The 23231-nt window shown below is 40.4% G+C and overlaps 1 protein-coding gene across 1 annotated transcript in view; it reads right to left on the bottom strand.

Annotated features, from left to right (window-relative positions):
* LOC128711325 (protein dead ringer) overlaps nucleotides 1-18795 on the bottom strand; it is a 96419-nt gene extending 77624 nt beyond the window's left edge. Inside the window, exon 1 of the mRNA XM_053806194.1 lies at nucleotides 18730-18795. Within this exon, the coding sequence (XP_053662169.1) occupies nucleotides 18730-18795 (66 nt within the window). The remainder of the gene's footprint in view (nucleotides 1-18729) is intronic.
* Between the last annotated feature and the right edge of the window lie 4436 nt (nucleotides 18796-23231).

The raw sequence follows: 23231 nt of genomic DNA, 5'->3' as shown, positions 1-23231 counted from the left end.
GTCCATATATTTAACACTCATTTTGATACATTGTCGCCGGTGCGAGTCGCGATCCTCGGTCTGGTTAGCATCGAGACGAAGGCACCCACGGAACGTGCTGTACTAGAAAACGAATACACACACAAATTTCTGGGAAGGGATCGTCATTACACACTCTAAAACAAGAGCGTATGCTGAGCGAAAGAAGCTGAGATTTGCTACCGAGATTAGCTGCATAGTTGCTACTACTGTTGCTGCTACTACTACTCGGTACCTAGCCAATCAACAATCCATGATTCTGTGATCACGTCTCGGTACGCCACACTTCGGGCGACCCCCGGGAGCATGGGCGATGAAAATAAAATACAACACATCGGTAGCACTTTTATAGCCACTTTTATAAGCCAGTGGATTTCCGTTGATATTAAACTGTCAAATTAACGAAATTGATGTAATATTTACGCTCCCTCTGTTTTTCTGTCCGTTTGTTAGAGAGAAAGAAACTCGGGGGATACAGCAAAAAAAAAAAACGTTTCGATTACGTGTGAGAGAAAACCACCATCATCCGCAGGGAAGTGCCACGATCAAGGGAAGTGTTTGAAGTTGGAAGCGATTTACTTAACACCTAACATACGATTCCGAACGAAGAATGCTGCAAGGCAGCACAAACGGACACATAACGAAGAAGCGGCGCTTGACAATTTTTGTCACCGCAGACACCAATCGAGAAAACATTCCCAGCATCATTTAAGAATTTTATTACACCCTCCCAACCGCCAAAACGGGCGGTTGACACAAGTTCAGAGACCATAGGAGGTCACATGTGGTCAACGCGAGATCAGGTGAGAGGAGATGAATAAAAAGATGAAATAAAACAACACCTAAAAAACTCATATTAATTTGCAAAGAAACGTGTTTGTGTTGATAGTGCGGTATGTAGGATGGGGTTTGGGTTTTTTCTTCGCACCACGAGGAATGGAATCTAATTGAATAATTTATTGCCCACACAATATGTTGCGCTGACAGTGAATGAAAGATATGACAAGATGCTTTGATCAGAGGCGCAAGAGTGTTGATGGTAGCGAGTGTTGATCAAGATGTTTAGCTCCTACTTTACAACAGCGATTAAGAAAAGTGTGAAGTTACAGGAGGAATAAAGTTTTATCAAAACACAAAAAATAATATTCTAAAGTTTCAAAAAAACCTTGATAAAGTAGGAATGATTGTTTGATATTTCCTTAAGTTTATATAGGTAATTTGCAAACTACATGGCATTTAATATTACACGAACTGTCAAAATTTTGAGATTTGCGTATCTGGAATTAGCGAGTGTTGTGTAGCTCGGGAAATAACTATACTTTATAATTCTATAATATAACCATAACCAACTTGAAGAACAATGCTTTTTTTTAGGAAATTCGGACACTTTTTGAGAAAACTTGTATTTAATTTTTGGGAAGCACAAATCACATTCTTAACTGCCTCCATGACTGTTTTCATAGTTTTCATGCCGTAATTTAATAGTTATGTTAGCAATGTTGATGCAATAGCTTACTATTACGTAAATGGATCTTTAAGGATAAAGTATAGAATCTCTATTCCCTACACCAGCACCGCAGTTGATAGTGCGTATGAATGTACGCCGATGAGATTAAACCCAGCTCGATGGTGTTGTTGAAGAGTACAGGTCCCCGAGATACGTGGTTCCCCTTATACACGGATTTAGGAGCAGTTGAGGCAGCACAAAATCTGAGCAAAGAGGAAGATTGGTCGAAAATGCCTCCCTTTTTTCATATAAAATATTTATTTTTTTAATTCCTGCGAATGTTTTCCTTCTGAAAGTAATCAGAATTGCAGAATAAATAAAGAGTAGAAAAGAAAGTCGAGTCTGCATCGTTGAAGAATAAACGATATTGCACGCGGATCTTTCTTGGGTTATAGCGGTCCACTATAATAGCGTATCTTGGGGACTGCCTGTACTTATTAACTTATTGTACTATTCAAATAATGCTGCAAATAATGGTATTTTATTACATTATTATTACATATATTACATTATTCCATTTATAAAATACCACAACGACAGCTACTCTAATATAAATTTCACGATAATGAGCAATGCACAATAGCATATTTATCCAAAAATGAATCAGCTCGGGAGACGTACAGTACGACCTCAAACTATTCACCCATGATTGCTATCCCAAATATACTCCATTTTACACCAATTCATTAAATCACACCCTGGCAAACAGACAACCCAAGCATCCTGTCCCAATTGCGCATAAATTCCACCATATATCCAAATACCCCACCGGACATGAGGTGTGTCGCTTTCCATCGAACCAAAGATCAGCACCATACTTCATTACATACCAGAAGAGAGTAGTTTGCTGCTTTGGTTGTTTTTGTCACACCTTATCGTGCCTGACTCATCTCACTAGTGAAAAAAATGGCGGAAGCGGTGTTTAAAGAAGTCGCAATGTATTTATTGATTCAACAGACATTTAAATGAAACCAAATCTGTAGTTCCCGATTCCGTAGGACCGGATCTCAGGCACGATCGGGAATTGTGTCTTGACGCACTTCAAACACATTGCCCTTTCCGGGCGCGAGAACTCGCTGTGAACGGAAGTGGGGTAATAAAAGTTCACGTCTCTCTGGGATTTCCATTGGTGGATGATATCGATCGAAAAAAATACCACCAAACGGAACTATGTGAGGGTGTCCATGGTCCAAATGGAAGGATGGAATAATAATGACCGTTCAAAGCGTCCGTACTGTTTGCCGCACAGTCGATTGGACAACGCCTGTAAACGGTCACCGCAAACACTGTACATCGGCGGTACTGTGAATTGGTATAAATATTGTACCAATGTCGGAACACTCGAGAACAACGAACCGGCCATTTCCATAGTATTACAATATGAAAAGACATCGATCTTCAATCTCAAACAGACTCGGACCTGTACAAAAAATGTCAGCTTTCGGGAGGCGCTCTCTGGCCTCGGGCATCCGGCGGCACCCGCAACGGCATTTACGGGTATTTTTTCCGGGCTTTATTGTAATGAAATTCTTTTCTTAAGCAAATAATACCCCCAGCAGCAGCTAATGTGGGAGGAAGAGACGTAACATAATTTGCTTTGATTTTTCTCCTTCTTTTCTGGTGTTGCTTTCCTCCCCAGACTGGGTCCACCTTTCCTTCATCGACCATTTAACACTTCTTCACTGTTCGCTTTCTTTTACATTCGAGCCGCTTCCTTCCACTTCCTTGCGCGGGTTATCATCTTGGGATGGCAGAAGATACAAAGCACTACAAAAAACGCACTACAAGTCTTTCAAGCCTTTTCACTGGTTCAACATCAACCCACACGCCCCGCAAAGGCATCCCTTCCTGCGGCACGCCATGATGCATCAAAGGGAAGGAAACAGGAAATTTGAAAATCAACATTGTCTCGCGCGTTGATGATGAAATATGTCAAACTTGCGAATGAACAAAGAATCGAACGATCGTTGTTTGAGCGTAAAAATAAGACGATAACAGGAATTTTTACATTCAATCGTAAACATCTATACTTCTCTGCTATGTAATCTGCGGAACAAAACTCTGGAGGAAATACTAAAACATTATCGTCTGAATTAAAAATTGTACCTAGTAAAAGCCAACCAAATTCCAGCTCAAAAACAACAATTTATTATGTTGCATGATCAAGCATGTCTCCCCCGCCCTGAAGCGAAGGATGATGATGCTAACGAAACGGGTAGGTTTATTTTATTCTTAGCTGGAAATCGACACATCACGAAAGGATTGACCACCACTTCACATCATCGAGGTACCCCGAAATGTAATGTAAATATTAGACCAAAAAACCGAAAAAGATCGGTCCCGCGTTCAACAAGTGTTATTAATGCGCTCGATGTAAAAAAAAGAACAAGTAAAACTCCGTGTGCAACACCGAACCAACATAAAAGGCCACAACACAAAGACGCCAATCCTCTTCGGGAGGGAGTGCCCGGCCAGGGTTGCTCTTTATTGGTTTTATAGTCCGGTTTGGTGTTTTGCACTTGTTTGGATAAATCGTTTAAACTTCTACGACCGCTTTGTGCTGTTGCACAGAGAGAAAAATGGTTTGTGAGTAGAAATATTAATTTTTTGAGCAAATGACATTTTGGGCCACAGCTTTAAAGACACGTCCATGCTAACTTTAATTTCCACATCGGCACAAAAAAGTGACCGCTGCGTCATCGCACTGTTGACACAATCGGTTGGAAGCGAAAGGCGAAACTAATTAATAAAAAGCGCTCCTACACGTACGCCTAACGTTATGGAGACGAATATTCAACATTATGCCACCGATTGGTCATGAATGAATAAAATGGCACAGCTTCAATTCAAGGTAAAAGTGTGCACAGTATTTGTCTTTCAAGAAGGCAACTTTGTTGCTTAGTGTAGGGTATAGTGTTGCTTATTGCATTTCTCATAAGTCAATCGGTAGCACTCAGAAACATTCAAAGGACATGGCGTTCGTGTATTTCAATTCCCTGTACTTTCTCGTGTGCTAGCATTACGAGAATCCTTCCAGCTCGAATACGATTGCTTCTAGGTGGTCCATAGATTACCGTGCGCTCTTCTCGCCCGTGAGTTCCAGCCACCCTTCCCTGTGCGCCCTTCAACACGAGTCTGCTTTATTACGTGCGATATAAAGCTTTATAGTTCAACCGTACCGTAACAGCCTCCAACGGTTACAGACGACGGCTAGAAGTGAAACACAACAACAGAAAAAGTGACCACGGGTTAAGCGGTAGAAAAGCCCAGAGAGACACGGCGGAGGGATTGAAATGCATTATTACAAACAAGAAAGCCGGCCCTCGCTCAAACTGACGAGCAGCCCGCCTGGTCCCGGTCAGCCTTTTAATATCAATGTGTGACTTTGGCCCAGTGCAACCGGCCCAATCCCGTACCGGAGACCGTGTCTCGTGGGGTCATTCGACCGCAGTGCATCGGATGCGCTCGATGCATCCAGCCAGAAGGCGAACCACACGGACGATAAATACATTCGTAAGGGTAAAATCAATATTTGCTCGCTTATTCACGCACAGCGTACATTTTTTTTTATTTCCTTTCGTTCATTCGTCTTCTGCTGCTCCTACACAACTTTCCTTGATCAAACGATGATGATGATGATCAGGATAATGTAATGTGGAGAATTCATCCCGATCCCGGCAAGCACGGACTCCCGCCGGTGGTGCGTAGGGAAGAAGTGGTGCAGTATGGGTTCCTTCTTGGTGCTTTAATGCAAACAGCTAGCTCCGGCATTGAGGCGGTCGTGATTTGCTAAAAGAATTCTCGGCCACCTCGGCACAACACACACGGCTTGGGGCTCTCTGCTCATGCCCGTGCATGGAGCACATGCTAATGAACGATAATTATGACTTGTCTATAGAAGAGCATATGTTTTTTTTTAATTCATTTGCATATACCACGGGCAATGAACATTACCACGTTGCGTTGCGTTTGCTTGGATGGTAGCATGAATATAAGAAAAAATAGTATTTTTATAATGCATTCTACCAAGTTGTACATTGAAAGCGAATTTCGTTCTTGTCAGATATTTCCAAAGCTACAAGGTTGTGCATACCAATACGTTGAATACTTAATGATGTTAATTTAATATTATTATTTAATAATATTTATGTTATATACATTGAATTTAATATATTTAAAATATTCAAAGTACATTTAAAGTTTTTCAATATTATTACATTGGTATAGAGACAAAATAGACAGGGTATTCTGTGTCTTCCAGTCTGTATCTATTTGTTGTTTGTTTTGTTGCAGCCCAAGACCGATCAACAAGCTAAGCCCGATCCACGTGCGTCAAGAACGAAGTTGAAACCATATCATACCACCACTAATGATATAGAAATAATAACACGATCGACGAAAACACATCACAATAAACACAACAATAGAAACGACACGGTCGATCCACAGCCAATCAATAGAACATCTACCACGCATAGTCACAATTGTATATACTAACAAGACTACATGGTGAAAATGAGTGCATTAAAATATTATATAGTACCACCCAATATTATGTCCTTATACTAAGAAAAGGACTAAGGATTTACCATTAGTTATAACATTTAAAACAAAATATCACAGATTTAAAGTTTGGCCAACCATAACATAACAATGATAAATGTTTATTTAATTAAATAAATAACCAAATCATGCAAACCACCAAATTTTCTGCTGCAGATAGAAATGATCCTTCAACAAACAAAGCTTTATAATTCATTCAATTGATATCATTTACCCACAAATCTTGTTGGGAATCAGAACCGATATGTTCAATGATCGCAATGCGGGTAACGTTCTGTTTGCCGAACGAAGTTGTCCATTTCATTGATGACATTTCATATCCCAATTTTCCAATTATCCCAAGCCAAATTCGATTGTTGTTAAAGCTATCTATTTTAACCAGACCCGACCCGGTTGCCGATGACCTTTACGGATTCTGATTTGCTGATCACAATCGACACGCATGCTGGGCAAGGGAATGCAAAAACCCTTCGAGAAACTATTACGAACAAGCCAGAACTGGAATATGTCACTTGGTTCATGGGTTATGGCACCCGCAAGCAGACCCATACAATTTGGATTTCTTGCTGGTGAGTCGATTAGGGTCCGAACCCATCGGATCTTGCCGGAACAAGGCGTGAAAAATGGAATTGGCCCATTTTCGCTTCGCGTACATGTACAATTCGTAGCGGACAATTTTACCACGCTTGTCAACTGGCGTCATGCCCTGTAGCCCATACAGAACCATGTTTTTCGCTTGTGCGAGCAGTGTTAATATGCCAGCTTTTCCCTGTTAATTCGGAAAACGAAAACAGCCACACGATCGATGAGCCTCGTGCGGGTATTCCTCAGAATGCCGAGCAACTTAATTATGAAACTGACAGCAAGGACAACGGTGGTGCTACGAGACGTACGGTGCGGGCAACATTATGACATTATGATTTATGTATCGATCTACTTTATTCCCTTCCGAGACGTGTCCATTGACCTGGGCTGGTAATGTGTAAGGTAAGGCAACGCGTACAGACATATAAGCGCGTACAGTATGAAATTGAATCCTTCAAATCCTTCCGTTCGGAACCGGACCAGCGAGGGGGAGACGGCGTTATGATATCATTCCGTACCGTCCAGTTAGGATACTGTTTCTGGTGCAGTTTATTGCGAAGAAGAATCAAATCGTCTTCGTTTGGCTTACAACAGTGACACAGCGAGTTCTTGAGAGGTGCATTCTTGCGTGGCTTCCCTGGAAGGAAGCCCGCTAGACGCTTGTCTTGTGCCGACCGATATACCGGTACACCTGGACGCCTTTACCACGGTTTGCTACGGTTTGCTCACGCACACGAGCCACAGCCACGTTGTTGATAGCAATATAAAAAAAAATTGTGGTGAATATAAACGAAGGAAATTCGATATTACATACGGATTTTAATTTAAATGGAACGCACATGGGTAGGTGTGCGCGTTGGTGGGTATTAGCGAAGGTTTCGTTCTATGGTAGAATTCTAGTAAGTATCTCAGAATGCCTGTCGCGACGAACGGCAATGGACACGTTAGCTAGCTGCTTTGGAACTCCACAAACATTAGGCACGTTAAAGATATGTGGCAAATCTACTTATACCGAGGGTGGATGGACATAACAGAGTATCGTTTGTTTTTAGTGTATGTGCAATGTTAGCAATTGTTTGCCATTCTAACTGGAATAAACAGTTTGAAAGCCAATGATGTTCTTGATCAATTCAATTTCTAATTATTTTTTAACATCTCAGAACTCTCAAGTTTTTTTTTGTTTTTACTGGTTTTTGCCATATCGAAACGTGCTAAGCTTGCGTCAACGCTGCATGCATAAAATTTCGCTACATACTTGCGTCCGCTTACATAGTTGTGGCCTTACGTAAATAAACCCTGCCCAATGCACATGTACACTGGGAGGGGCGGTACTCGTCTGATGCTTCACGAAGTATGGCCTTCGATTTTGCGCAATTCAATAGCTCAGACCTAGCATGGAACACTGTACGCCGAGGGATCGATTTAATTTAAAATAAATTGTACGAAACATTAGCCGCGCAACAACAACACACACCAAGCCGCGCCTTTCTCTTTCGTCCTTTGCGTTATCAGTCGTCGTGTGGAAGTAATGTTCTGGGCGACTTAGGAAACTTAGTAACTATCCGTAACAGTCGCCTGCAATTATTGCAGCCAAAATTAGGCACGGTTCGTTGGTCACGTTTCCTGAGTACATAATCGCCAATCAAATATGACTAACGTTGCATGTTTGGTGTTTGTTTGTCGATAAGCGCTAATTTACAGTAGTAAAATTTAAAAAAAAAACATTGAAATATTTAACTTTTACACACATAATAAATTGAAACATTAAATACTACTGCAAAATCTTCCATAAAAAGTGAAAATTATATGAAAAGAATACACCAAATGCAGTGTTGGTAAAAAAACTAAAAAATAACTACAAAAATAGCATAGCAACTCTTAAGAAGCAGGTGTTGATGGCCAATAAAAAGATGGTTTTTGTATGGCAGACGATACCGAGCATATAATTAAGCATATGTTTTTCAGCATGTGTGCACTTGTCAAAAGAATTCCAACGAACTGCAAATCTCTTGATAATTTGCTGTTACTAATACTGCAACAATTTTATTGAGACACAGTAGAACATCGATTACGCGGGGCCTGGTAGACCAATGAGTGCATTTTCCGTGAGCTCAAAAGTGACAGCTAGTAGAAACGGTTGGAGTTCTTTTACCATTTAACCACAGTGTTCTAGTGGGACTCGAGAGTTTACTAAATGGTGTAGACAAAGGACCAGGGAGTTTATACCTGGAACATGTTCTAAACAATGATAATAAATAAAAACTTTAAACATTAAAAACACATATATGTGTTTAACGTTTGCCTGTCATCTTTGTCTTCAAATGTTACACGCACAATGCTGAATGGTCTGTTATCCATGGAAATCGTTTAAACAGTATGAAACGGTCCGCAGTCGCCCGGATAATCGACAATAACTAATAATTATCTAAGATTGTGTATTCAAAAAAGTAAGCAGTTAACCTTTCTCAGAATAAAAATCCCTTAAAATGAACTGACCAAGAATGCAAGACAGCTAATATTGTTATTACGAGCAGCTTCAGTTCACCCATAGCATTGCTAAGAGAAAAAAGTCCTGAATAACAATGTGCTTGGGTGTAATTGCCGTCTCGCGATTAAACGGAAAGAAACTTATTAAAATCACCGTCCATTAAATGGTGAACTGGAGATACTGGATAAACGTAGCCACATGGCCTACCCTACATACAAGCGCGTACCACGCACGTACGCGATGAACCTTCCCGGCGCGAACTAACAGTGGAGTGGATTGAGAATTTTAATGAATGCTTCAACGCATTATCATGCATCTTTGTGTTAGCGGGTTGGCGCGATAAAATGTCGGAGAACGCGAAGCAAGGGTGCGTTCGCGATGAGGATGGCTTAGCGTTCGGCAGGTATTCGCTAAAAACTGGACAACTTCGCGAACGATTCGAACCACCAGGTTGTCCACTCGCGGCTAACCCAGGTTGCCAGGGTGTAAAATTGTAATAAAACTAAAGTGGTATACCCCTGCCTTCCGAGCTGGTGTCCCTGCACGATCTCCATCCTTCGCTCCCCATGGCAAATGCATTCCTGCTGCACTTCCCATTGATAGACCACGCCTATTTGTAATTTAATTTTTATTGCCTACCCTTCTTCACTTGTGGTCCGACGACATCCACGGTAGGCACGGTAACAGATGGAAAACAGAGGGGGGCATCATCGTCATTGCAAAGCATCGGCCGTTGCAGCTTGCCACACCGTTGCATACAAATGCAGTGCAGGGGAAAAGGACGATCGTGCCTGCTCGTTCCATCCCTTGCACAAGGTGTGCATACAGCGGACCAATTTCTCCACTGTTGCTTGTCGGTGATAAACGCAGCTTTTTACAGCTCCTAACGCGGAGGACACATACGCAAACGCACATACAGATGCCGCTTCACGTCAAACGCTTGCACACCAATGAATCGGTTCGGTTGATTAAAAATGGAGCTAAACACGGGCATGTGTGCGGGGAAAATCGATGGAATGCCTTTAATTCCGCAACCCGAAGCGGCACTCATTTTTAATTTCCTACCATTTCCGGTGGCCTCCTCAACACTCACCTCCTCCGCCACGTTGCATTAGGTCACCCAACCAACCGTACCAGGATCTGGTGTGGTGCCGGTAGGTAGCCCAACCTTTTTGCGCTCATAAACGGCAGAACAAGGAAGGGAACAATTACGGGCCGTTGGCTTTTGCAGTTTTAATTTTCATTTTGCTAATTTTTCCCCGGCCTCCAACGCGCGAGTCTCGGTGCACGATGTGCCCGATGAAGTGCCCGCGGAAAACAAATGATAATAAAATTTTGTGATTACGAATTAATATTTGTTCTCGTAAAATGAGCAACGTGCTTTAGAATGTTTCCATCTTTACAATACTTTTTTTATTATCGTTAACTGTAGAACATGTGTTCGTAAATTTCCTGAAGTTCATTTCACTTTACAATGTCTGTCTTCTGTTAGTATTAAACACTTGAACTTAATTTATGTATGAACGAACGTTTGCCCGTGACTAATACCATCGCGAATAAATATGATTGTATTAAATCATTTGTTCGTATGAACTTTAATGTGAACTTTAATTCGCAATTATTACACTGCAATTTGATGTTCAGCTAAATTGTCATATAAATTATAGAACTCAAGCTCACACGTTGATGTATCTTTGTTACAGCGTTCAAGATCAGCTAGATTGTGCTCTTTTATTACGTTTTAAACAGACGAGTTAGATGTGAAAATTCCCAATTGGATTGGATCTCTTCTCGGTCGGGGTACTTTTCCCACCAGTGCTCACCGAAATCAACTAACCGCATCATTGTTCAACCGAACGATTCATCAACGCGTCAAGCATCTACTTGTGCTTCAAATTCTATTAGCAATCGATCATCGGCAAGCTTTCCACCCCGGGCGCCTCGAAACCTCAATCACGTGTGCTAAACAGGGTAAGGCATTTCGGAGCAATAATGATGAGGTTTGGCCAAATGGAAATACCTGAACAGCCCGGCATGATTACGAGCAGCAGCATTTCGATACACAAAGATTCCACCCGGCAATTGGGGATGGCGTTACGCAACAGAACCGATGTTCACCACACTAACCACGATGTGATCGTCCACAAACAACTCGAATCGGTTTATCTAATTGAAGTGAAAAACCACAAGCTCCGTCATCTTCTTTTGCCACAGCCATCGTAGATCGTAGCATAGGAGACGGGTGCGGGCTGCCGATGCGAACACAACGTAAACGTTGACATTTAACATAACTTAATACTTTCAAGTTCGTTCAATCGTTGCGGTAGGTAGGGGGACGTCAATTATTTCTTACGGCCGTGTAATAGAAAGCTGTTTAAGTGGATTTGGAAGAAAAAAATGTTGATTGCAATGCATATTTCATTGAGATAGCTAAACAACAAAAAATAGCACAAATAGAATGAAGCTTACAGATCATAACTATATTTATGCAAATGTTATTCATGTAGTTATAATTAATGTTCTGTTGTTTATACCAAATACTGTGTTTTAGTCAAAATCAAGAATTGCATGTTTATGAGCGACACATTCAAAAGCTAGTGACCTCAGTAAACACCTTATCGATAAGATATACCAGACCTAGTTCATGCTTTTTGAAGAAACAGGTTCTCGAATATTGAGCATAAGAACAAATTTGGGGAATTTGTGATCCGCTCTACTAAAAAAGAAGGGTATTCCTATAAAAGTGTCAAGGTGGAACTAGACAGTTCGTAATAAATAACATCGTTTTGATCCCATCATATGCAGAGTATGACTTTCTACCAGCAACATCTTCGGCGGGCGAAATGGCCGTTCGTTTAGTTTTACTCGAACAATTTCTAATTCACGGCTTGAATGAATCCCAACTCTTTAAGCCAAAAAAAAACAGCTGGTCCTCAAGGCTTTAAACGTTATCAAATTCTTGGAATGCCACTTGTTTTTAACATCCAAATCGCAGCGATTGGCGTTTTTTGAATGGCCGTAATTATCCAACCCCTGTAGCATGTTTTCATACTAAATAAAGGACGTAACACTTCCTGCAATCGACGCTTTGTCGACCGAAACCTTTCCATTATTTCGCTAAAAAAAAACTATAAAATAATTCTTCAAAGGTAACTATATAATGTTATAAAGAGAGATCCAACCGTAAGACACACGTAAGATAGTATACCCAATAATATAATGGAAATAATATCACAAAACAGTATATTTGACGCAACGACGATATTGTTAATGTCAAATAAGAATAAGAATAAGTCGCATTTTATTCTAGAGTTGTTATAACTGCGTTATCAGTCAGCTGGAAAATTAAATGCTCGAGCAACTTTTCACTATGTGATCCGATCTACAGTGCCACACAAAATCATAATGTCGTGATGTAAATTCTAAATAATCTGCCCTTTTCTCACCAATATAAAACATGGCCCACATAACACTATTCCTTATTGCGTACTTCTTTTCACCATATTGACAATTTAAAACCATTATCAACCATGATTGTCGCAGCGAAACAAAATCCTACCCGCAACAGATAATAGTACGCATTTGACACCGGGACCTGCATTTGTTGATTTAAAAACCGCAACCTCCGTACCGTTTTCCATCGCTTTTCTAAAACCCGACAGAAAATTGTCCCCATTTTGCGATTGTCCAACAGGGTGTGTGTGTGTGTGTGTTTCAAACCGATCGGGGCCGCTGATCGACTTGATTGGTGCCTTGAAATTGGTGAGAAAATGCTAGGCGTGTGAAAACAAAAATCTACTTCGACCGAATGTCCATCGCGCAACGAAGTTGCCGTCGTCTGTCAGTGAGCAGAACGGTGGGAAAAAGATTTTTCCGACTGGAACACGAAATCCTGCCTTGACTGCTGCCGATGCCACGGGTTTGCACTGGTTCGACGGCCGTCTCTTTGATAAGTCTGTCGGCCAACTGTATGGCATTTGCCAAATGCACTCTGTACTTTTTTTCCCTGCGTCATCTTCGAGCGTGCGTTCGATGCGTTCGTGCTTAGTTGCGTGCGCACCTGTGTACGCACCTGAGCGTTGTGGTTTGACCTGTTCCAATTTCAATTCCGGCAGCAGTAGCAGCAGCAGCAACCGGTGTGGAAGGCTTCGAATATGTAACCGATCGATAATTACCAACGCTCTTTCTCAAGGGTAATTACGAGAAGTGGTCATTCGCCATTCGGCCTTCTCACTCTCATCGAACACTCGCAACAGTCCGTTTGCCCTTACACAGTTGATCGCTGTTTCAACTCTCCCAAGATATGCTGATGACGGCAAATTAATTCAGCCATCGTCGTATGCTTTTTTTGCTACTTCCCTCGACTACTACAGCGGTTCCCTTGGGATCAATAGTTTCACACTGCTCGCTTTCGGTTTGCACTGATAATTATCCTTTCCTCTAGTTTTTCTTTCGAATTATTGATTTACATTTTGCTATATTAGCTTGGCTCGCAGCAGATGTACTAAATATACCTTGAACACACGTCCTGCTTGTAAAAATAGAATGGGCGCAATGTAAAAAAAAGATATAATATATCTGTTGGGTGTATAAATGAAAGTTCTTCTACTCAAAGCGAGAAAACGATTAAAACAACAACAAAAAACAACTCTTCCACTAAAAATTACACCAATCGAAGGCCAAACAGCATCAATCAATCAATCAAATTGGAGGAGAAAATGCGTTAGTAGATAAAAACGGACATCAAATCGTACACACGTCAAGGAGAGGAGCAAAAAAAAGAGTTAAAGCGGTAGGGAAAAAAAAAACCCTTCAGAGTGTCACACGCTGACGCTCGATTTCCCGTTGTCCATTGGTGCGCGGAACAGACGGCCGGACGATGGTTGCCATCATAAAATGATGCTAATTTCACCGCCGTATCAATTAGCCACAATCACTTCCGTCTACGAGCGAGTGAGCGATTAACTTTAAACGGTTTGTCTTCGCTAAGGCCGCGGTGACGTACTCGGGGTTGGCCGGCAGGGGAAACACCGTAGTGGATCGCACAGTACGAGGAGAGCGTTGGGAGGACGGGTGAGACGGCCGATCGGTTCGCAGAGCTTGTGAAACCGCGCGTTAGCTTAAACTATCGGTAACGGTTTACACATTGTAATGAACGACGTCTGGTTTTTCGTCGCGAAAAGACACCCGATCCTATTGGGCAGTATTGAGTTATTTGCTAATTTTCCTACGTTATTTATGCGCTTTGCTTGTGTGGAAACACGTATTTGCTTTTATGCACAATCCTGTCATAAGGTTTTACATGTTTATTTGCGCCGAGCGTTTATTTTGCTTATGCTGCGCACGAGGTGGTAACAGAGAAAAATCATAGCTATTTTAGGCGATTGTTTTTATATGTTTGTCTATTAGCAATTCGTAAGCTTTGCTAACAAAGTACCAAAGCGGATTTTAAAAAGAAAATTTTCTAATTTCTTCTTTTTTATCGGCACAACAACCTCAACAGGATCTAGGGCTTGCCATTTCAGGTTTTCTTTAACTTTGTTTATCCGAATAGATACCCAGATAGTCTTGCGTACGGGGGTTTGGTAAGGATGGGATTTTGGACCGGTCCTGTCGTGTGACGAACGGCGCCGCTACTAATACACCCCCAGGTTGCCCGAATTTGGAGAAACTGTTACCTGTTATGGAATGTTCAGAAGCCACGCAGAACAATGCGATTCAAGAAATAATTACTAATGTACTTGTGATGTGGACCACTACTTCAGAATTGGGAAATCAAAACAATAATACCGATTAAAAAAGGAGCACTTCGAAGAATCCCCTCGAATATCTCGAAAAACATGCTCCAAATCTTCCGTAGAAGATGCCAAGAAAAAAGTTTCTGCTGAAGATAGAATCTCTCATCAATCTCTCAAAGATATTCTAAAGGGTTTGAAATCCTCCGCTTTTGTTTCCTCATAAGTCAGTAAACATAACAACTATCAGGAGGAACATTGAAGACTATATTATCGTAAAGACTAGGAGACTATATTATCATAAATTTAAAAAAAATAAATAAAATGAAAAATCAATTCAAATGAACTTTGAATGAACGTTACTGTCGATATGTCTGGTATGTATGCGGTAGGTGGTAATATCTGCAACAGTCTCGAAAATCATAATACGACGAGAAAAATCAAAAGAAAGGCTAGTCTTCTACACAATCTCTGTCGACGGTGTGGCACCCTACAGTACCTTATCAGTCAGGTGCACCCATCACGGCTTAAGTATGATTGTTTTTACTTCATTTTCCTGCCCTCATCAAACCCGTCAACGGGCGGATTCACCTGTCGAAGGGCCGCCACCGAAACAGGTCGGGAAAACATAACTAGCCCTCCGCGTACCATCATCCGCACATATACACACACACACACACACACAAACTCTCCGCGCAATGATAATTGCCCTCGCACAGTGGTAGCAGCAACAACTAAAACAAAAATCGCACCCCCCATACAGAAACGCGAAACAACGACGGGGGCGCCCTTTCCACACAGCATAAAACCGGGCGCCATTGCAAACTGGCAGCCATGGCCGCAAATGGTTGTAATCATTTCGTTACCTTTGTTGGTGCTGCTTTTTTATCGTTACCGTATTGGCTACCCTCTCTCAAGTTAATTTGTATTAATTGCTGGATAATTGTTTTGAATTAATTACCGCGGATATTGGTGTACCAAACACAACCATACGGAACGGATAGGAAACGGACGACGAGAGGAGAAGCTAATGGTGTGTGTGTGTGATTTTGTGCAAAACAGGCAAACACACAATCCCTGCTAAGACCTTCGGATTGGCATTTCGAATCGAGCCAAACCGTTTTTCCCTCCATCGTAGCTGAACGCTTTTCCTCGCGTTGGAGTTTGTTTTTCATTTTCATTCCTCCTGCACCTTTCGTCTTTTGGTCTTGCCGGGACAACCCTTCCATCGACGTCTCTTCTCCCTTGCCCCAACCTTCTGTTGATTTCCACCTTCCGAGAAGTGAATCGCGTTTTTAGTTTTTGACCAATTGCCCAACAACCATCATCCTTCGTCGTGGTCGTCACCGTGCGATAACGGATGGAGTCTTCCTCACTTGCCGGTGGTGCACTAACTGCACACTGTGAAGTGCAATTTTTGTTGCAGGTTGGCAGGCAGTTAGCGTTACACCTCACTGCAATTTCCGATCGTCGCACCGGTTCGCTCATGCAGTCCCCATATTTTCAATTCTCCACTTGTTCTCTGGTTGGTTCATTTATATTTATATAAATCATAATTATGCACAACCCCCTTTTCGGTTCTCTCCGGGATGCTCCCCGGTGGGTTGGGTGTCCTTTCCTCAAACCTTAATCCACCGAGAATCGTCCATCGTTGAGAATCGGTAAACAATTGTTACACAAGGGTGGTTGGCCCCCTCACGTGTATGCCAAGAAGTAGTCACGGGAGACGCAATTTGTAAACACATCTGAAAGCTCCTCCTCCTTCTCGCGAACATTCGAAGCCTTTCTTTTATTGCTTGGGAGCCTTTTTATGCGCCAGAATTTAAATGCAGTCTATTAAAAAAATGTTTTCACATTTGCAAGAAACGTGTATCGTTTACATTACATTCTAAAGTTACGTCCTTGAATATGTTCGTCCCATAAAAAAAATTATAAAAATGCTCACTGCCCTATGCTAAGGTTATGGAGTAGGCAAACTGTCAATCTCCACTACGCTTTATGCCTAGTCTCCCACCTTTCTACCTTTTTGCCAGCACCAGGCTCGAGCTTAAGAGCTATTCCGAAATGAACCTGATAAGCAATCAAAGGCCAAAATGAATCTTTAAGCTAAATTAACGACTCTGAATCTCCATCATAAAGATTCGGGAATCTTAAGTAAAAAAATTAACGTAATTTTCATTCGATTTCCACAATTAAACTTTGGATGTAAATGAAACAATCCAAGCACTGCCAGTCTTCGATAGCATAGATAAATGAAGCCAAAGTATTTCTAATTTTTTACAGTAGGGTCCGGTAAATCCGGCCCACAAAGAGATTGACTCCGGCTCAATATAAACTTTTTTAAGACCGTAAAAACAACACAAGATTTCTTCACCAGAATAGTAACAATGTATATATGTGATTTATCATTGACATCAAATGTGTCATATTTGTCTACATTTTTCAATCAAACTTCTATGGTCTGAAAGTGTGCTAAAATTCCTAAAAAAAAACGCTAAGTTCAGAATGCATGTAATGAAGGCAGTTGCGTTTAAGAGTCCACGCAAAAATAAATGTAACGGTTATCGATACCATGTGACAAGGCTAGAGGATGGTAGAGTTTTGTCAAAGATTTCAAAATTCGTATGAACATCAACGTTTTTGTTATATTCTGCAAGTATTTGTAGGATTTTGAGTCAGGTAACATTAGAACGGAAATTAAAAAAAGTAATATAACAAAGTATTAAAGAATGAAAATGGTCTGCGGACAGTTTGTAATTTTGAAAAGACGTACGTGCACCAGCAGAACCGATACAACTTTGTTAAATCATAAAAAAATTATCTACTTTCAGGCCCTGCTCGTGCAAATGTGTGCCGACTCATGTTTTAGATTAATAAATAAACAATAACTGGTAAAACAATCCCATTTCTTTTAGTCATTCATGGCTCCTAGAAAATAAATGAATTGTTTGAAATTCATTCATTTATTATTTCATTTACTTTTATTCAAAATTTTATTCAGAAATTTATTCATTTACTGGAACAAAAATGCATGTATAAATCATTATTCTCGTCAGATTCATTAACTATAACACTATAAAATACTCTAAAGAAAACCGTGGAAATGTATGATTTGAATTTATATTTGTTAGCTATACTCTAGAAAAGGCGTCTACAAAGTACGGCCCTCGAGAGTCTCCAATGGTCCAATGCGGCCCGCGACACTTTTGCTAATGTTACCATCTTAAGGGATTGTGAAGTTATAATATTTTTTTATATTATAACTTGGTGACATTTATGTTTATGGCGTTTATGGTGACATTTTGAATAAACAAATGACCAAAACTGAAAGTTATTGGATTGAATTAGAAAACATTATCTACATTGCTTTCTATTTTCTGGCATTCAACCACCTGTATTCACAGTATTCAACATAAAAAGGACCACATTACTCAGCACCGGGGTGACCCGATGGTGTATTTGCTAGCGGCTGCTATCTTCACACGATAGGACCGGTACAAAATTCCATTCGCAACAATCCCTCGTACGCAGGAATGATTATTCAGCTACGAGTAAATGAACTCAAAGAAAGCCAGATATGGCAGGATTAAATTTCTGGAGGTTGATGAACCAAAGAAGAATGAGGAAGAAGATTTAATAAAAAAAACTATATAAAAAAATATCTGAAACGGATGATTTAACAAACGATCATTCATGCCTTCATAACACATTCGATGAAAGCACCCAAATGCTCATGAATGGTTTCCATGGAAATATCAAAAGCAACACCCAGAGAAACTAATCACCTTGCTTTGTCTTGACGGACAGTTCCCACTTGACACTCATACACTTACCAGAGGGGAATCATCTCCAAGGTCGGAGTCAGTGTCCCGTTCGGTACGGCAAACACTAGCATCCATGGCCGCGTACACCGGCACAGGTTCTCGATTCTTGACCCGAATTTTGAAGCCTTTCAAGTCTTTTTGAAGCCGGAAGTAACTTTTCTTCGCCTGGATAAGTCTTTTATGCCTCTCAAAATGTTTGAATCGTACGGAATGGGTTCTTTTTTGTGTTCCCAGTATCTTAACAAAATCCTAGTTTAAACTGTTCTGCTCCTTTTTGTTCTACTATTCAATTAACCCACTTTTGCACTCACAGGAAAACTAACACTATACGGAGCTATCCGCGTGGTTCCGAAGATCACTTACACACATAAATACGTACATTTAATTTTAAATAGAGATAAAACTATACAACTTACCGATGAATTATCGGTACAGAGGAAAACACTTTCATACAAAAAAATACATAAACCGTTTCTGTAAATGAAATCCGAAAGTAATATTAATCCTTTTAAATTGCTAAGCTTCGGCTCCCGATCGAATGTGTTGGTTTGGTAAAGAGTGTTTAAAGACACAACTACAGCTTTAGTCATTCGGTTAAAGCACTAAAAAAACACTGCAGCCAAGAGAAAGTGGCCCATAATTTGGGACCCATTACGTGTTCGCGCGCACGTATGTGTGTACAGTTCCAAGTCTTCTTTCTCACAGGTAATACACATTTTTCACACTTTCCAAATGTATTGCTTTTGCGGCGGGCAATTAATTAATTACACACACACATGAAATGACACAAAAAGTCAGCTATCAGCTTGGCATCCGCCACCATGATTAACTATCGCTCCACATCCGCCACGTACGGATGCACTCGATATCATGCCGAAAAACGACACACTCTCTGGTCTGGTGTGTCGAAAACGACACACTCTCTCAAAAGTGCTACCGCGGTGCTACTGCTAACGATGACTAATGAACGAACAAGAACGGCAACCTTTTTAGCCAGTGATCGTACAACAGGAGCGAAAATAAAGACTGCACTAGAAAAAAAACAGCTAACAACACAATCGCCGTAACGAATTAATCGGCCTTTCACATTGGTACTGATCGAAACGCACACACTCTTTTTGACACCATCGCCGTGCAACATACAACGGCACACTAGAGGCGCGTTTATCTAGTTTGACAATCTAGCAGCAGTCGACTGTGCGAAGGATAACGCACGGCGAAACGGAGCACACAACGGTTTACATGTGCGCTGTTGTAACGTTTTGTCGCAAAATTATCTCTATAATTTAAATAACTCGATGTCAAATATGTAATAAGGAAATATTACAGTGAGAAGCTACTGATTTTATTTCCACTGTCGCGACATTTACTTTATCGGTAAATTATCAACTTCAAACAGAAAAAATGAACGTGCTGTAAGCGATACGTTCATTCGACAAAACGGCACGAATGTCTCCACACTAACACGTTCTTTATCTGACTGTGGGTTATTTTTCGATTTTATCCCTTTATTAAGGTTGTAGAGATAAGTAACGCAGAGTGCCACTCTGTGAAGAACAAGACCAAGTCGCCTTGCTTAAAAGCATCGCGAAATTTACCCCCAAACCCGACAGTGGCTTCACGATAGGCTTTGTTCTGTTATCGCGTTTATGTGCAAAGCCCCCTTCTACCAGCGACCAACCGCAAAGGATCGAGAACCGGCTTTTCAGGACCACACAGGATGTTGCACTTACTTGGAAAACTTTTATGGTTGAAAAGGACCCAACAAAACCAACAGAGAGAAAAAGCGTCAGATCATCTCTTAACACCTTTCTGGCGTCGAACTTCCGTAGACACCCTTTTATGACCCGGGTGATGGGAACGTGTCCTTTTTCTAAGGCAAATGACAATTTCGGCAGATTTTACCCGGGGAACAGACCCGGGGTTTGAGGCTGTGGAGCCTATTTTTTGCGAACAAAAACATAAAACTAAGGGATTGTCTTAAAGCAGTGATGAGTCTATAGCGCGTTCTCCACCAGGTTTTGGAGATGCTGCACAAACAGCATCTCTTTTGGTGGAGCAGTAAAAACACAAACAAAAAATAGTTCAACAACCAAACGGGTTGCGGTTTGCTTGTGTGATGTTGATGATTTTTTTGTTGGGGGACTTTGAACCCTTACGGTTGTTTTTCATGTTTCGAACAGTTTGCAAGGTCCGCACGACCACCGGGAGCGATTTTCCGATAGTGTCAGAAAAAGGGGCAGAATCGATTTTAGTTGCATGCTGTACTTTTTAATGGGTTTTTAGAATTCTAGGAGCATGTACCATTCTTGTAAGAAAACATAGAGGTTATCTCTATACCGAACATTACGCCATAGGTCTGTCTCTAAACATATCTTAAATGATGGAACTTTACCTTATTTAATGAAACTTAATGATATCACGTATAAATATGCATTACAGTGGAGTCTATGTCAATGCTTCAGTTAATGTAACTCGAAAACAAATTTACTTGATTTAAGTGTATCAGTTATTCAGGCATTCTTACCAAATCAATTTAGAGGATCCCGGAATACCACATCCATATACCAGTACGAGTAATTCACAACTCTATCAAATTAGGAAAGCTCGACTTATGGGTACTTCCGAATGCAAATATGTCTTGTCTTTTAAATCTTCAATTCTTTTAATTGCTTCTACAATTTCGATAATACCCTGCCTAGCCTAATAAATAATAGCTGCAGTATTGGCCTGTCCTGCGTATGAGAGGATTTTGAGTTTAAAGGTATTCGATCAAACCTAAAACGGCTCGATTGTTGAGTTGTGTTTCAATGAATATACTATTTAACAGACCAAACCACCTTGCTAGTGTAAATTACTTGGGTTGGAGATGTTAGTGTGGCTTACGTGAATTTGAAAGAGAGAAACGAGCCGTTACACTCGGTTTCGAGAAACTTCGGTTAGGACCATAGTATGCAAATGTTAATTTGCATGACACCTGATCTAATTAAAGTGGTTAAACTTGTATAAAGATCAAGATGCGATACTTTTCAAACATCAGCCATGTTTGATTGTGATAGCTTCTTCTTACGATCATATCATTGATAGAGTCTCACAAGTAGGAGATAATTTAGAAAAGAAATATTAGGTTCTAAGATGGATTCAAATGGAACCTAATATCAACTATCGTTTAATAACGATGAATGTCTTTTCATAATATTTGATCACTTTTCATTAAAGATGTTTTTTTAAATGTTGTGTTTAACGTGTTGTTTTAATAAATTAACAAGCGCTAAAAATAATCATTATATTCGTGTGGGCTGGTTTTCTTTCTTTTTCTTCCTTTAGCTGCCTGTAATACAGATGTTTGATTTATGTTTGGCTATGCAGACATTCCCCTAATAGTACCATGAAAATGTTTCCAGATGTTCGGCTTACTGGACGGTATATAAAGAAAGAAAGCTTGACACCTGACTCACCGTGCAATTAGACGGTGACAATTTTCAACTTTTCGATGAAATGCGATGAAAAGGTAATGTATAAAAAACGGCTTTTTCGGGATTTTCATCGCGTGTATGAAGTGGCTCTATTTTGCCTGGTGTTCTGTTGTCATTTGTTCATAAATACAAGTTTTGTTCACAAAACCAAGTCATTTCAAGCTTAAAATTCAATTATTATTATCTGCATACATAAAAAAATAAACACCTCCAAGTGGCATGTAAACAATCAAATGAGCGCAGAAATGTCTCGGAGAAACTTGCTGGAGTGAGCCAATTCAAAAAGTTTCGGAGAAAAAGTCTCCGAGAAAATTTTCACCGTCTAATTGCACGGTCAAAGATCAATCTCACCTGTGTTTTTTTTTTATAATGGAACTATTAAAGCTCATCTGAATTTAGTTGGAAGAATCACAATTCATGATTCAATTTTCAATTAAAATTTTATCAAACTATACGCAATCAAATAGTCAAATTTTGGTTTTCCTTGTGTGCATTTATAGAATAGGCAGGCCAAATTAGGAGCCAAATTTAAATAGGGAAGAACTATACACAAAAGAGTGTGCAGTAGTTTTTTTAATCATTTAACACAGACCTTGCGTCTATTTATGTATAGGAAAGGTACATTAAAGGGAGCGTGAGCGGTTTGATCTTTGGATTATTGTTATTATTATTAGCATTAACTTTATTTGCTCACCTCAATGCGGTTGACAAAAATGACTTAAACTAAAGAGACGACAGGAAAGAGGAATCACGAAGACGGAAACTGAAGTGGGAAACAGGGAACAGGGTTATTTGCGCAATGCTCAGAAGCAAGGTGATCCTTGAGCCAACAGGATATTGCGAGCGTACAACAGACAGTATAATGAGAAAACTCCATGCGAATGCATATCTTGGAGTGTGATTAAAATTATGTAAAATGTGAATGAACGATAAAGCTAGGCAAATTGAAATAAACGTCACTATCATTATTTGTGTAAAAAACACCATGTCTGAACCAATGACCTGATCTTAATGAGACATTTCAAAAAGACTTAT

The sequence above is a fragment of the Anopheles marshallii genome, chromosome 3 (genome assembly GCF_943734725.1).
Source record: "Anopheles marshallii chromosome 3, idAnoMarsDA_429_01, whole genome shotgun sequence".
Taxonomy (NCBI): domain Eukaryota; kingdom Metazoa; phylum Arthropoda; class Insecta; order Diptera; family Culicidae; genus Anopheles; species Anopheles marshallii.
Note: the sequence above shows the minus strand (reverse complement) of the source record. Positions and strands in the feature narration are given on the sequence as shown.